The sequence below is a fragment of the Glycine max genome, chromosome 18, assembly GCF_000004515.6.
Source record: "Glycine max cultivar Williams 82 chromosome 18, Glycine_max_v4.0, whole genome shotgun sequence".
Taxonomy (NCBI): domain Eukaryota; kingdom Viridiplantae; phylum Streptophyta; class Magnoliopsida; order Fabales; family Fabaceae; genus Glycine; species Glycine max.
In genome coordinates this window covers 51,394,506-51,407,758 of record NC_038254.2, presented here as the reverse complement: position 1 = coordinate 51,407,758, position 13,253 = coordinate 51,394,506, and the positions used below count along the sequence as shown (strand labels likewise).

The following is a 13,253-nucleotide window of genomic DNA, read 5'->3' as shown; positions in this document are numbered from 1 at the left end:
TCACCGAACTCTTTAACGAAATTATGAGGTCAAAACGCATGCCGGAGGAATGGAGGAGAAGCACGTTAGTGCCAATCTATAAGAACAAGGGGGATATACAAAATTGTGCAAATTATAGGGGAATCAAGCTCATGAGTCATACCATGAAATTATGGGAAAGAGTGATCGAACGGAGATTAAGAAAGGAGACTCAAGTTACTGAGAATCAATTTGGTTTCATGCCGGGAAGGTCGACCATGGAAGCGATTTATTTATTACGGCGGGTGATGGAGCAATATCGCATGGCCCAACAAGACTTGCACTTGATTTTTATTGACTTGGAGAAAGCGTATGATAGAGTGCCTAGAGAGATTTTGTGGAAAGCTCTAGAGAAGAAAGGGGTTAGGGTTGCATATATTCGAGCTATCCAAGATATGTATGATAGGGTATCGACTAGTGTTAGGACACAGGGTGGAGAGTCAGACGATTTTCCCATCACAATTGGTTTACATCAAGGGTCAACCCTTAGCCCCTACCTTTTTACCTTAATTCTGGATGTCCTCACGGAACAAATCCAAGAGATAGCGCCGAGATGCATGCTTTTTGCAGATGACATAGTCCTCCTTGGAGAGTCGAGGGAGGAGTTGAATGAGAGGTTGGAAACTTGGAGACGAGCTCTAGAAACACATGGCTTTCGCCTAAGCAGAAGCAAATCGGAGTATATGGAATGTAAGTTCAACAAAAGAAGGAGGGTTTCTAACTCAGAGGTGAAAATAGGAGACCATATTATCCCTCAAGTCACACGGTTTAAATATCTTGGGTCTGTAATACAGGATGATGGGGAAATTGAAGGGGATGTGAATCATCGCATTCAAGTAGGATGGATGAAATGGAGAAAAGCATCGGGGATGTTATGTGATGCAAAGGTACCGATCAAGATAAAGGGAAAGTTTTATCGGACTGCGGTAAGACCGGCGATTTTGTACGGAACAGAATGCTGGGCGGTCAAGAGCCAACATGAGAATAAAGTAGGTGTAGCGGAGATGAGGATGTTGCGGTGGATGTGTGGTAAGACTCGACAGGATAAAATTAGAAACGAAGCTATTAGAAAGAGGGTTGGAGTAGCGCCTATTGTAGAGAAGATGGTGGAAAATAGACTTAGGTGGTTTGGGCATGTAGAGAGAAGACCGGTAGACTTTGTAGTGAGGAGAGTAGACCAGATGGAGAGAAGACAAACAATTCGAGGCAGAGGAAGACCCAAAAAGACTATAAGAGAGGTTATCAAAAAGGATCTCGAACTCAATGGTTTGGATAGAAGTATGGTACTTGATAGAACATTATGGCGGAAGTTGATCCATGTAGCCGACCCCACCTAGTGGGATAAGGCGTTGTTGTTGTTGTTGTTGTTGTAGTGGATGCTACACGGTTTGGTTAGCAACAAGAGATTAATTAAGATGCTTAATACTGAACAATTCTTTTTATATAGTTATTATTCTTTTGTTTAATGGTTTTTCATTTCAATTTTGCCAGTTCTTTTCCATGACGTGCCACCATTGCAAGTCAGGGTCCATTTATTTATGCTTTTCCCTGTAATTTTTATCTTGTACTATTTTCTTCCTACCCATCTTGCATTGGTGAAAACAACCCGTAAGCTAACTAATATTGGAAAATTTTACATTATTACCAATTTTGAAGACTCATTTTGGATACTGTACATTATTATGTGAATGGAATCAAAGTAAGGAGCTACTTGCAGGGGATTCTCAAGGATTGTTCAATACTGATATCAGGCTACACAATCACTAGTATATCTTTTACTAAATGTGAGGGAAAAAGGATAGGTGATTCCTCTCTCTAACCATCACTTCGACACACTTCTGCAACAGAAGCATCTTCACAGAAGCAAACACATTGCTAACATTAAAAAACAATTGGCATCCTATTGCAAGATTCTAGGAGCTTCTTTCCCATTGATTTATATTATTGTTAATCAATTAAACGTAGCAGAAAAGAAAGAAAAAACATTACATTGCAGGGAAATAGAAATTCCAGCCTACAGCAATCCCCAAATCATGTATCCAGAGCAACATGTTAGCATGATTAAACGTCAAAACATCTTGTAGTACCCGGAATTTTGAATCTGTTCCTTCCTTGGACTTGTTAAGCTTCGATCCTTCCTGCTAGAAAAACAGAATCATAACAAAAAGACAACAAGCATATAAACGTATAAAGAAGAAGAGAGGGGTAAAAACTGAGGATATATTTCAGATTTGTAACTTAGATTTTGCACACTTTGAACTTGTTACAGCAAGAGCTTAAATAGAGAAACTAACAAGTTCCTAATTGGCTGAAATAAACATTAACTTATAGCTAATCTAAAATAGACATCATTAGCAAACAACTACAAATTGCTTCTTCTGAACACAAGAAACCTTTAAACGAACTTACAAACAACCACAAAATCTGTAGAAAAATCTCAATTGCCAACACTCCTTGAGATTTTTCTTCAACACTCCAAGCTGATCTTAACCTTTCCCACATCTATAGAGGATCACCTTCAAGTAGACAAGCATTTGCATCCTCACCCTAAACATAAATTATATCATCTGAAACAAGAATACTTGCAACCTCATTCCACTTTTGATCTCGAAGAACCTTAACTTTATGGTGATAGACAAGCCATGACAATTGTAGCAACTTATCAACATTGTACTCCTCCTCTTAGAATTTTATTTTTATCTTGATAAGGAGTATGAAAATCCCAACAAAATCTTTCCAATCAAGAGATTTACCTCTTGCATTTTCCAAAGCAATGACCAAAAATGTTGTAGCTTTCATAACCCATAAAAAAGGATTCACCATAAAACTCCAAAACTTCAAAAACTTGTTTTCCTTCTTTTCTTCAAGTTTGTTCTGGGCAAAGAGGTCCATCTTCTTAGCATCTTTTGTTGTAGGCCCATTTGAATCACACTTTTAGATTCTGAAATGGTTCCTCCTCAACTGGCATGTTTTCCAACTTCATAGCTTCTTTTAACACAACATGCGTGGGTTTTTTCTTCCATTCCACTGGAAAACTTTTACCATATAGTTGTAATATACCAATTGATCTAATCAGAGATTATTTGTAATATTCTTTTTGCCTTCAATAAAATATGTATTTCTTCCTCCCTGCGCTCTCTGTTACCCTTGTTCTACATTAATACTGTCTTCTCCACATGAGTATATTACAATCAAGAGAAACCCAAAAAACATACAATAAGTACCTAATGTCCATCCACTGTCATCATGAACATTCGTAAATAACAACTAGTTTATTTTATTGACATGCCTTGCTTCATTCCAAGGCGATCAATGTTAAAAATTATTAATTATGTATTTAGTTTGGTGGTGAAATTATGGAAAAATTAGTACATGTTTTTTGTTAAAATAAAATTACTTTTAATTAAGAAAAATCATAGTAAGGTTGAAGCAATCAAGAGTTGTTTAAGATTCATGTAAAATTAGTTTTGATCTTTTACCTGTTATATTTTCTCTCACATTTATTTTAATGTAACTTAATATTTTTATATCTATTTCATTTAATTTTAAATTTTTTTATAGGGTTATAAGTTTTATTTCCAAAGTAAAAATATTATACATATATTTTTTTAATTTAACAATTAACATGAAATTAAAAAAAAATACTACATGGCTATATATTTATTTAATTCAATTAAATCTGCTCATCCAAAATCAGTTCTTCACATTCAAATACACACACTATAAGGAAAATACCTAAACTGGTTTGCTATTAGTACCTAATGATGCTACTGAGCACAATGCAATGTGTGTTTATCAAGAAGAGCATAACATCTACATTTACATATCTAAGTAGAGGTGCACAAGCAAGTGAAGCAACACCCCTAGCTAGGAGACATAAACGATACTGCTCAATGAAACTATGATAAAATCAAATGTGACCACACTGGGCTAAAAAAGGAGCCAAAACAAAAGGTCCTGGTAAGAAGCCATCCATTATCCACACTTACACACCATAATGTTCAAAGTTGCCAAACCTGACCACTAGTACTAGTACTACCCTCTTTCTGCTTCATTTTTTTATTTTGCTTATTATAAGAGGCTTTCACATCTGAGCATATGATACAAGGATCAGCCATTGCATGCTCAAGTTCCCCACTAGCTGTACGTTGTAACTGATACAGGTGCATTTAAATGCCGTTCTGTGAAAGAGTCTTCTCATGTAAAGGTGCTCATGGATGGTGCAACGAAAAATGGCTTGTTGTAGTCCCATGCTCGCACAATGCTTGTCAGAACTGCATTCATGAATAGAAGAACGAAATGAGTTGTCCAATCTTCATTCAACGGTTCGAATTAACTAATCATGACTAGTCTTTACAACAGTAACAACAAGGTATTCTCGGTTACATTAAATATCATGAAATAAAATTAGATTAAAAATTATAATTATCGGTAAAAAAAACCTGAAAGAAAAATAAAAAATTAAATCAAACTTCCTCCTTTTTTTTTTTTGTATCTGAGACTATTAAAGCAAGAAGCTAAAATGGGGGGATACTAGCACTTTTCTTTCCAAAACTCATGTCACATATCCAAATCCCAAATCCAATTTTATGACCCGTACCTAGTGTGTGTTAGATGTTCTATTAGAAATAAGTCTAAATTATAACTCGGGTAAAAGTTTATTTCGCATAATCTTTAAATAAAATATAGTTTTAAAGTTGATTAAATAATTTAGTCCTATGTATTGTTGCAAATTTTTAATTTGATCTCTATACGGAAAAAAGAAGCTTATTCAATCGGTGCTTATATGTGCAAGATAAATGTTAAAGATACTTTTTCCAACATTTTCTTTCCAACATTTATTGTGATTGTTAAAATTTATCAAAAATTATAATGATTATAACTTCTAAATCATGAAAGAAAATCACAAGAAAAAGAACACATTAAAATTGATAATTTTCAATAAAAATAAACTTTTATCATATCAGATAAAGAGTAATGTTAAAAAGACAGTGTCAAACAAACAAAATGTCAGATAGCATTTCTCATATGCTCAAAACCTTGTCTATTTATTATCTACGAGTACGTTGATTTTGTTTGATTTATTCCATTTGTTCACCTTATTTATCGTTTATGAAGTTATTTAATTATTTAATCAGTTTAAAACAACTAAAAATTAAGTATATTAGTTAACATTTTATTTACAATTTATTCAACTCATTAAAATATTATTTAATTATTTGATAAAAAAATAACCAATGCACACAAATTAAAAAAAAATTAAATATTTCAATGCACGTGCAACGCACACTAAGAACTAAGAACTAAGAAGTAAGATCATATCTGAAACTGGTTTGCCTTTCGTATTTCGTACCTAATGATGCAACTGAGCACAATGCAATATGTGTATATCAAGAAGAGCATAACATCTACAGTTACATCTAAGTATAGAGTGCACAAGCAACCACTCTAAGGAGACATAAACGACACTGCTCAATGATACTGTGATCAAATCAAATGTGACCACATTATAGTCTATACACCATAATGTTCAAAGTTGCTAAACCTGACCACTACTAGTACTACTACTACCCTCTTTCTGCTCCATCTTTTGCTTCTTATAAGAAGCTTTCACTCTTGAGATAATGGTAGCAGGTTCCACCATTGCGCGCTCAAGATCCCCATTAACAGGTACAGGTGGGATGAGCATGATGCCAAGCCCATCAATTTCACCTAAATGCTCTTCTGTGAAAGAGTTTCTCCATATACAAGTGCTCATGGATGGTGCAACAAAAAGTGGCTTCCTGTAGTCCCATGCTCGCACAATCGTTGTCAGAAGATCGTCACACAACCCTCCCGCAATCTACAACATGTTTTTACAAGTAAGAAATAGAAGAAAGAGGCAATTTGCAAACCATAATGATGTTCTTAAAATAGAAGAAACATGCACACAACTTACAACTCAATGCATGACGTAAACGTTAGATTTGGATCCTTTTTATTGTTAAGTCATAGGACATTCGTAAACCTCATGCCTGCCATGGATAAATGCAAAGCTTGCAGAGAAAAGCAGCATGGTTGTGATCTGTGGTGGGATCAACAACAAATTAGCTCAGTTGTTGCACAACATATGTAATGTCTGGCCTTGTGTTGGTCAAATAGATCAACCTCCCTATTAATCTCCTATAAGAGGAAACATCTTCTGCTGAAATAGGTGACCCTGAGTGTTGATGCTTGGTGGTGTAATCACAAGGTGTAGAAACTGGCTTAGAACCAAGCATGTCAACATTATTGAGAATGTCCAGTGCATACTTTCTTTGATATAGATTTATACCAATAGAGCTTCTAGCTACCTCAAACCCCAGAAAGTACCTAAAGTCTCCTAAGTCCTTAATTTTGAAAGCATTGTCAAGTAGATTTGTAATTCTTTGAATTTTAGACAAATCATTGCCTGACAAGACAATGTCACCAACATAAACCAGCAAAATAACAATTGTGTTGCAACCATGCTTAATGAAAAAAGAATGGTCAGAAGTACATTGCTTGTATCCATGGGAAATCAGAAAAGATGATAATCTTGCAAACCATGCTCTACTAGCCTGTTTCAGGCCATATAGAGACCTTTGAAGCTTGTAAACTAGCCATGGTCTAGCTACTTGCATACCCTGAGGGATGACCATGTAGACTTCTTCATTTAAATTACCATGTAAGAAAACATTGTTCACATCTAGTTGTTTGAGATGCCACTTATTAATAGCAGCTAAAGCCAATAAAAATCTCACTATGGTTAGTTTAACTACTGGAGAGAAAGTGTCCAGGTAGTCTTGTTCTTCCACCTGAGTATACCCTTTTGCCACTAATGGCTTTATACCTCTCTATGGAACCATCAGATTTGTGATTGATCTTATACACCCATTTACAATCAATTATAGTCTTGTGATGAGGAAGATCAGTGAGAACCTAGGTATCATTAAGCTCTAGTGCTTTGATCTCAACATTCATGGCTTCAATCCAATTAGGATCCTTAGATGCTCCACTGTATAACTGAGGTTCAACACTTTGTGTGATAGATAAAACAACATGGTGATAGGAAGAAGACAATTTGGTATATGAAAGGACAAAACTAAGAGGATAAAGGCTAGTAGTACCTGTAGAGTGATTGACAACAGTTGGTGATGGATATGTGACATGAAAGTCTTTATATTTACTTGGTCTGTGTATTTGTCTCATGGGTCTTCTAGATGTATGAATGACTTGCTATGAGGCTGAGGGATCAGAATCATTATTGGAGGCAAACATGACAGGATCACTTGGTGGCTCTAAAGATGAATCACCAGACTAATCAATGACATTGGATGAAAGAGTAGGCATAGGTAGGACAGTGATAGGATCTGGTTTATTTTGATCAGTGAATGGAAAACAATCTTCATAGAAAATGACATTTCTAGAGATAGAAGTAGACTTGGTCTTGAGATCAAAAGTGATATATCCTTTTGTGTGTGGCTTGAAACCCAAAAAGACAAAAGTAACAACTTTTAGGTCAGGCTTCTTTCTGTTAGCTCTCAAAGTACTTGAAAAACATAGACAACCAAATACCCTTAAAGACTCAATATCATATACATCTCCATGTAGTTTTTCATAAGGAGTTTGATTACCAAGGAAATGGGTAGGCATGAAATTAACAAGGATAACAAAATGAATCAAGGCATAAGACCAAAAAGTAGATGGTAAATTAGATTGAAATAACAAGGATCGAGTGACATTTAATAGATATTGGTGTTTTCTTTCAACAATCTCATTTTGTTGGGGAGTTTTAACACAACAACATTGATGTATAATGCTAGTATCATCATAGAATTGTTTCATAATAAACTCAGATCCATTATCTGATCTGATAACCTTTATTTATTTTTATCCAAATTGCCTTTCAACATTGGCAACAAAGTTCTTTAAATGAGGTTGTGTTTCAGATTTTGAATTCATAAGGAAAACCAAAAGAAACCTTGAATAATCATCTATAATAGTGAAAAATATTTGTAACCATTTAAAGACGTTACATAGAAAGGGCCCCAAATATCAATATATATAAAAGCAAAAACACAAGATGAGTGAGAAATCACTGCTAGGAAAAGACAATTTTTTTTTCTGTTTTAAATGATGACAATTGACAAGTTTCACATATGAATTGTTTATCTGATGTAAGAATAGGATAAAATTTTTTCAACAACACCAATCTTTCATAAGATGGATAACCAAGTCAAAAATGCCACAAATCTATAGGTTTTTTATTACATGAAAAAGTTGAAATGCTAGAAACACTAGAGCAGATAGGGATGTAATGGAATTAGAACTGCAATCCCTATAAGGCTTGAGAGGAACCATGTTGAGTTTGTAAAGACCTTCCACTATATCAACTGTACCAATCCTCTGGAGGTTATGTGTATATTTTGTATAAAGCATTTGTCATTCATGAAGTTTAGTTTGCAAGACAAAGAAAAGGATAATTTAGATACTGAAATCAAATTGAATTGAAAACTAGGTATGTATAGAACATCCTCAAGGCATAAAAATTGAGAAAATTGAACTCTGTCTACATGAGTTGTAGTGGTTGTATGACCATTAGGGAGTCTAACAATCACAAAGTTTATATTTTTACATAAAGAAAAAAAATGAGGAAAGGTTGTAATATGATCTGAGTCAAGGATCCACTCATCTTGATTGGTCTTGCTTACACTACAAGTAATGGATAGTACACTACCTTTGTTGTTAATTGTACCAAATTGATTCACATGTGAATTGTTATGAACTATGTTTTGCTATTGCAACAATGCCATCAAAGCTTTATACTGCTGAGAGGTTAGCTTTACATCCTCATTTTGTGTTTCTTGTTTCCTTTCTTGGAGTCAGCTATCACCTTCCTCCTTTTCTGCACTAATATTGTTAATGTTTGAACCTTGAGATTTGTAAAACTAGTGTCCAAGAGGATAGCCATGCTCTATGTAGCATTCATCTACAGTGTGGTTAGTGAAAGCACAATATATAAATAGTTTACTTCCTCTTCCTCCTGAGTTTCCTCTACCAAAAGCCACTTTGGTTTCCTCTTCCTCCTCTGGAAGCATAATTCTAAGGAAAACCATTTTTCCTATAACACCTATCAATAGTATGATTATCTTTACCATAGAAGGTGCAAAAATTTCCTAAATTAGATGAGTTGGTGTTAACTGCATTAATCAGACTGGTGTTTCCCATTATATCATTACTTGCAAGTTATCTCTCTTGATGAACAACATATGAGAAGACCTTAGCTATGCTAGGCAAGGGATCCATCATTAATACATTGGATCTAACAGTATTAAACTAATCATTCAAACCTCTGAGGAACTACATAACCCAATCTTGTTTCTTTCTCTCTGTAACTCTAGTAAGAGCATCACACACATACTTTGAATAACATGAACAAACTGGATCACTTTCCAATTCATCCTAAATAACACACAATTTTGTAAAGTAATCTATTATAGATTGATCAAAGCACACCCTACCTCAGCTTTTGCCTTTTTACCTCTTGGATCAGAGTAATCCATCGCCAAAAAATTTCAACAATATCTATGTCCACATTAATGGCATGAAGATGTCACTTTCGAGACTGGATGGACTGTCCTCCATAGGAAAATTCACTCGCAATGCTATTGATTACAACTCTGATTTGTTGGGCGGGTTCCTGTTCTTGTGGAGGTTGTCACTCACACCGCTGTTGTTGGTGTCCCTGTCAACCTTGGTCTTCTACTCTATATCTTCTTTTGTCTTCTTCATAGTTCCTATGTTGCTCCTATTGGTGTCCTCCAAGTCTTGCTCCTGCTTAGTGGTCGTCCGTCCATTTAACAAACTAGGCTAAGTACCCAGCCTGTATAAGTTCTTCTCTATTATGACCAATACTACAATGATACCTACATTATATGGTTGTGTCTGACCCTAGCTAGGGAGGTTTCATCTAGGGTAGCCTAATTGGTACCTCCAAGTTGAAAGCTTCCTCAAGAATCGTAGTGTGATTGGTCGTTAGGGGTGTGCAACGCTCGTACCTAGTCCCTTTTGGGAAAGGTTGGCGCTTGTCCCACTTGTACCTCATGTCCGGCTTGTGTAAGTCGGTCTTGGTACTTTCTTCTCACTTGTTGTGCTTCTGTCCAGCTTGTCGAACTTCATTTTGGAATTTGTACATTTCTTCCATCTCAATGTAGCCCTTGGCTCGTTTGCGTAACTCGTCCATGATATTGGGGGGTTTTTAAACAAACTATTCGGGAACTTGTCAGGCATCTAGATGCATGTCTGGATCTATTGTCGCATCATATCGCTCAAGGTTAAGTGGTTTCCACCCCAAGGGTATGTCTACCCTGTTGCATAGTGCATGTAGGAGAGACATAAGACATCTGGAGTGTTGATTGTGCGTCGAGAGTGTGATTCCCCTTGGGTGCACTCATGCAAAGTGTAGGCAAAGTAGTCTTTGCCCTGGGGACGTCAGACACGAGCCTTCAGCTGATCATGGTCAGTCTTTAGCTTTCTTAGCTCCTCTTCGTAGCATCACTCCATCTTTGCAATGCGGTTTTGGAGATGCTGTAGAGTATTTGTGTCTGTCATAGTTGTCAGATAAGGATGAGAGTCTTTGAGAGGGGTCTCACGTCTTAGGCCAGACCGAGTGCTAACCATGGATGATCAAGAGAGAGTTGATGAGAGACCACATGATATGTTTTACCGCAGACCCACGATGGGCACCAAATGTACTTACCGAAATTCGGAGCTAGCACACGTTAGGGAGGATGTGGCTGTAGTGGGCTCTTAAACTTCGCACGTCAGATTTAAGATGTGCCTTTGTCAAGAGGACATGATGGGGGACCTATAAAACAAAGGACTTTGATGCTCAAGTAAGTGAGTTAGGAGATAAAACAAGTATATGCTTAAGTACAAGCTCGAGTAAGCGAAAGAAAAAGAGAGAGAGAGACATAGGCTTGTTGCTCGTGTGCTGAAGTGTGTGTGATTGTACGTGTTGAGGATTCAATGGAACATGGTATTTATAGGAGTGGAGCGTAGCTGCGAATCCTTGTTTGTAGGGACTGGTATAGCCTTTGTAGATAATTTCCAACTTATGATTATCTATATCACAGTAGGTGCACATATTTCCTGATTTAAATGAGTTGGTGTTAACTGCATTAATCAGACTGGTATTTCCCATTATATCATTACTTGCAAGTTATCTCTCTTGATGAATAGCATATGAGAAGACCTTAGCTATGTTGGGCAAGGGATCCATCATCAGTACATTGGATCTAACAGTATTAAACTGATCATTCAGACCTCTGAGGAACTACATAACCCGATCTTGTTTCTTTCTCTCCATAACTCTAGTAAGAGCATCACACACACACTTTGGATAACATGAACAAACTGGATCATTTTCCAATTCATCCCAAATAATATGCAATTTTGTAAAGTAATCAATTATAGATTGATCACCTTGTTTGATAGATGGCATGTCCTGCTACAATTCTGAAATTCTCATCAAATCCCCTTGTGAATACCTTGACCTCAAATCCTTCAATATGACTCGTGCATCATCTATCCAAAGAATGCTATGTCTAATCGAAGGTGAGAGTGAGTGAACAAGCCAAGCAACCACCATATTATTGCACCTCTTCCAAGTTGTATGAAGTGTACGATTTGATGCATATCCTTGAATGGATCTATCGACAAATTTATCTTTATTTTTGGCACTTAATGCAGTAAGCATTGATCGACTCCACAAAGTGTAATTTGTTGAATCAAGAATTGGAGAAACCAGTGCAGTTGCTAGATTTTCTCCTGGACGAAGATAGTATGGGTTGTGGATATTCAAAGATTGATCTTGCGAAGATGACTTGGTATTCATGATGAAGAAATTGAAAGAAAACTATAGAAGAAGCAAGGGCAGAGAGTTCCGCAACATAGCTCTTCAATGGAAGAGCTCTGATACCACCATAAACCTCATGCCTGCCGTGGATAACTACAAAGCTTGCAAAAGAAGCTTGCCGAGAAAGTTAAAGAGAGAAATTGATATTGAAGGGAATGAATAACATGAATGAATTAGCTCACAAAGTTGGTTATTATAGTTGAGCATATAGTTAGTTGTAAGGGTAACTAACTCATAACCAACTATAACTAACTCAGCTAACTCTAGTTACATAGAGACTAACAAACTAAGCAAACTCTAGTTACATAATGATTCATGCTAAGAGACATGGCCAAGAAAAAGGCTATCTTGAGTCCTACTGGTAAAGAAAATGGATTCTTGAATCAGCTTTGTTGGATGAAGATAGGATCACATCTGGGATGTGTATTTTAAGTTAATTTGATATACAAAATAAAATATGAGTTGTCCAATCCTCATTCAACGGTTCCAATCAAGTGATTGTGTGAATGTGCTAAATGTGTGACTCCTACAACTAATTGTTACGGTGTAGGACTAGTCTTTACAACAATAGCAACAAGGTATTCTCTGTTACATAGATGATACGATGTCATTCCAAATCATAGTAATAAAAATTGCATTCTCTCTCTCCAACACAAACACATTGTACTCAACAACAGAGAAGCTAGATTCAAATCCAAGCATGATGATTAGGAACATATATAATAGATTATTCATCTCATGACAATGCAGATAGAAAAAAACTAAAAACCACTCAAGTTTGATTGATTACCTTGCTAAGAGTATTTGCTGACAATGGAGCAATGACCATGATTTCAGCCCAATTACAGAGCTCAATGTGAAGCATAGGATCACCTAGCTTTTTCCAAGTTCTCCAATCTTTCTCATCACGATATACAGTTACATCCTGGGGAAGTGTTTGTTCATCAATAAAACGCAAAGCTGATTTTGTGAGAACTACCTTCACCACTGCCCATTCTGCAAAACTACGACAAACATTCCCAAATTTTACTGCACAAACACTTCCACAAGCAGCAAGCAGAACCCGAGGCTTCTCTGCCATAGCTTTTGCCTTGGCTCTTAAGTCAGCTCTTCTTGCCCCAGAGGAATCCATCACCAACAGATTTCAATAATATCTATGTCCACATTAATGCAAAGTAGTATTAGAAAACCAATCATCACATTCACACATGCACGGCTCAAAAACTCTTATTATCATATTCAACACTAAATAACTATTGGAGATTTTCATCCCTTGAGAATGGAACAGTTTAGACTTTAGGCCATATCAAGACAAAGG

At 36.2% G+C, this 13,253-nt stretch overlaps 1 protein-coding gene across 1 annotated transcript; it reads right to left on the bottom strand.

Moving 5' to 3' along the window:
* Positions 1–2,003: 2,003 nt before the first annotated feature.
* On the bottom strand, positions 2,004–13,242 carry LOC100811599 (probable phosphopantothenoylcysteine decarboxylase). Its single transcript, XM_014770395.3, has 3 exons — positions 12,726–13,242; positions 5,564–5,860; positions 2,004–2,156 (listed from the first exon to the last, which is right to left on the bottom strand). The coding sequence occupies exons 1-3, from the start codon at positions 13,065–13,067 to the stop codon at positions 2,004–2,006; spliced, it is 792 nt and encodes a 263-aa protein (XP_014625881.2). The 5' UTR covers positions 13,068–13,242.
* Positions 13,243–13,253: the final 11 nt, after the last annotated feature.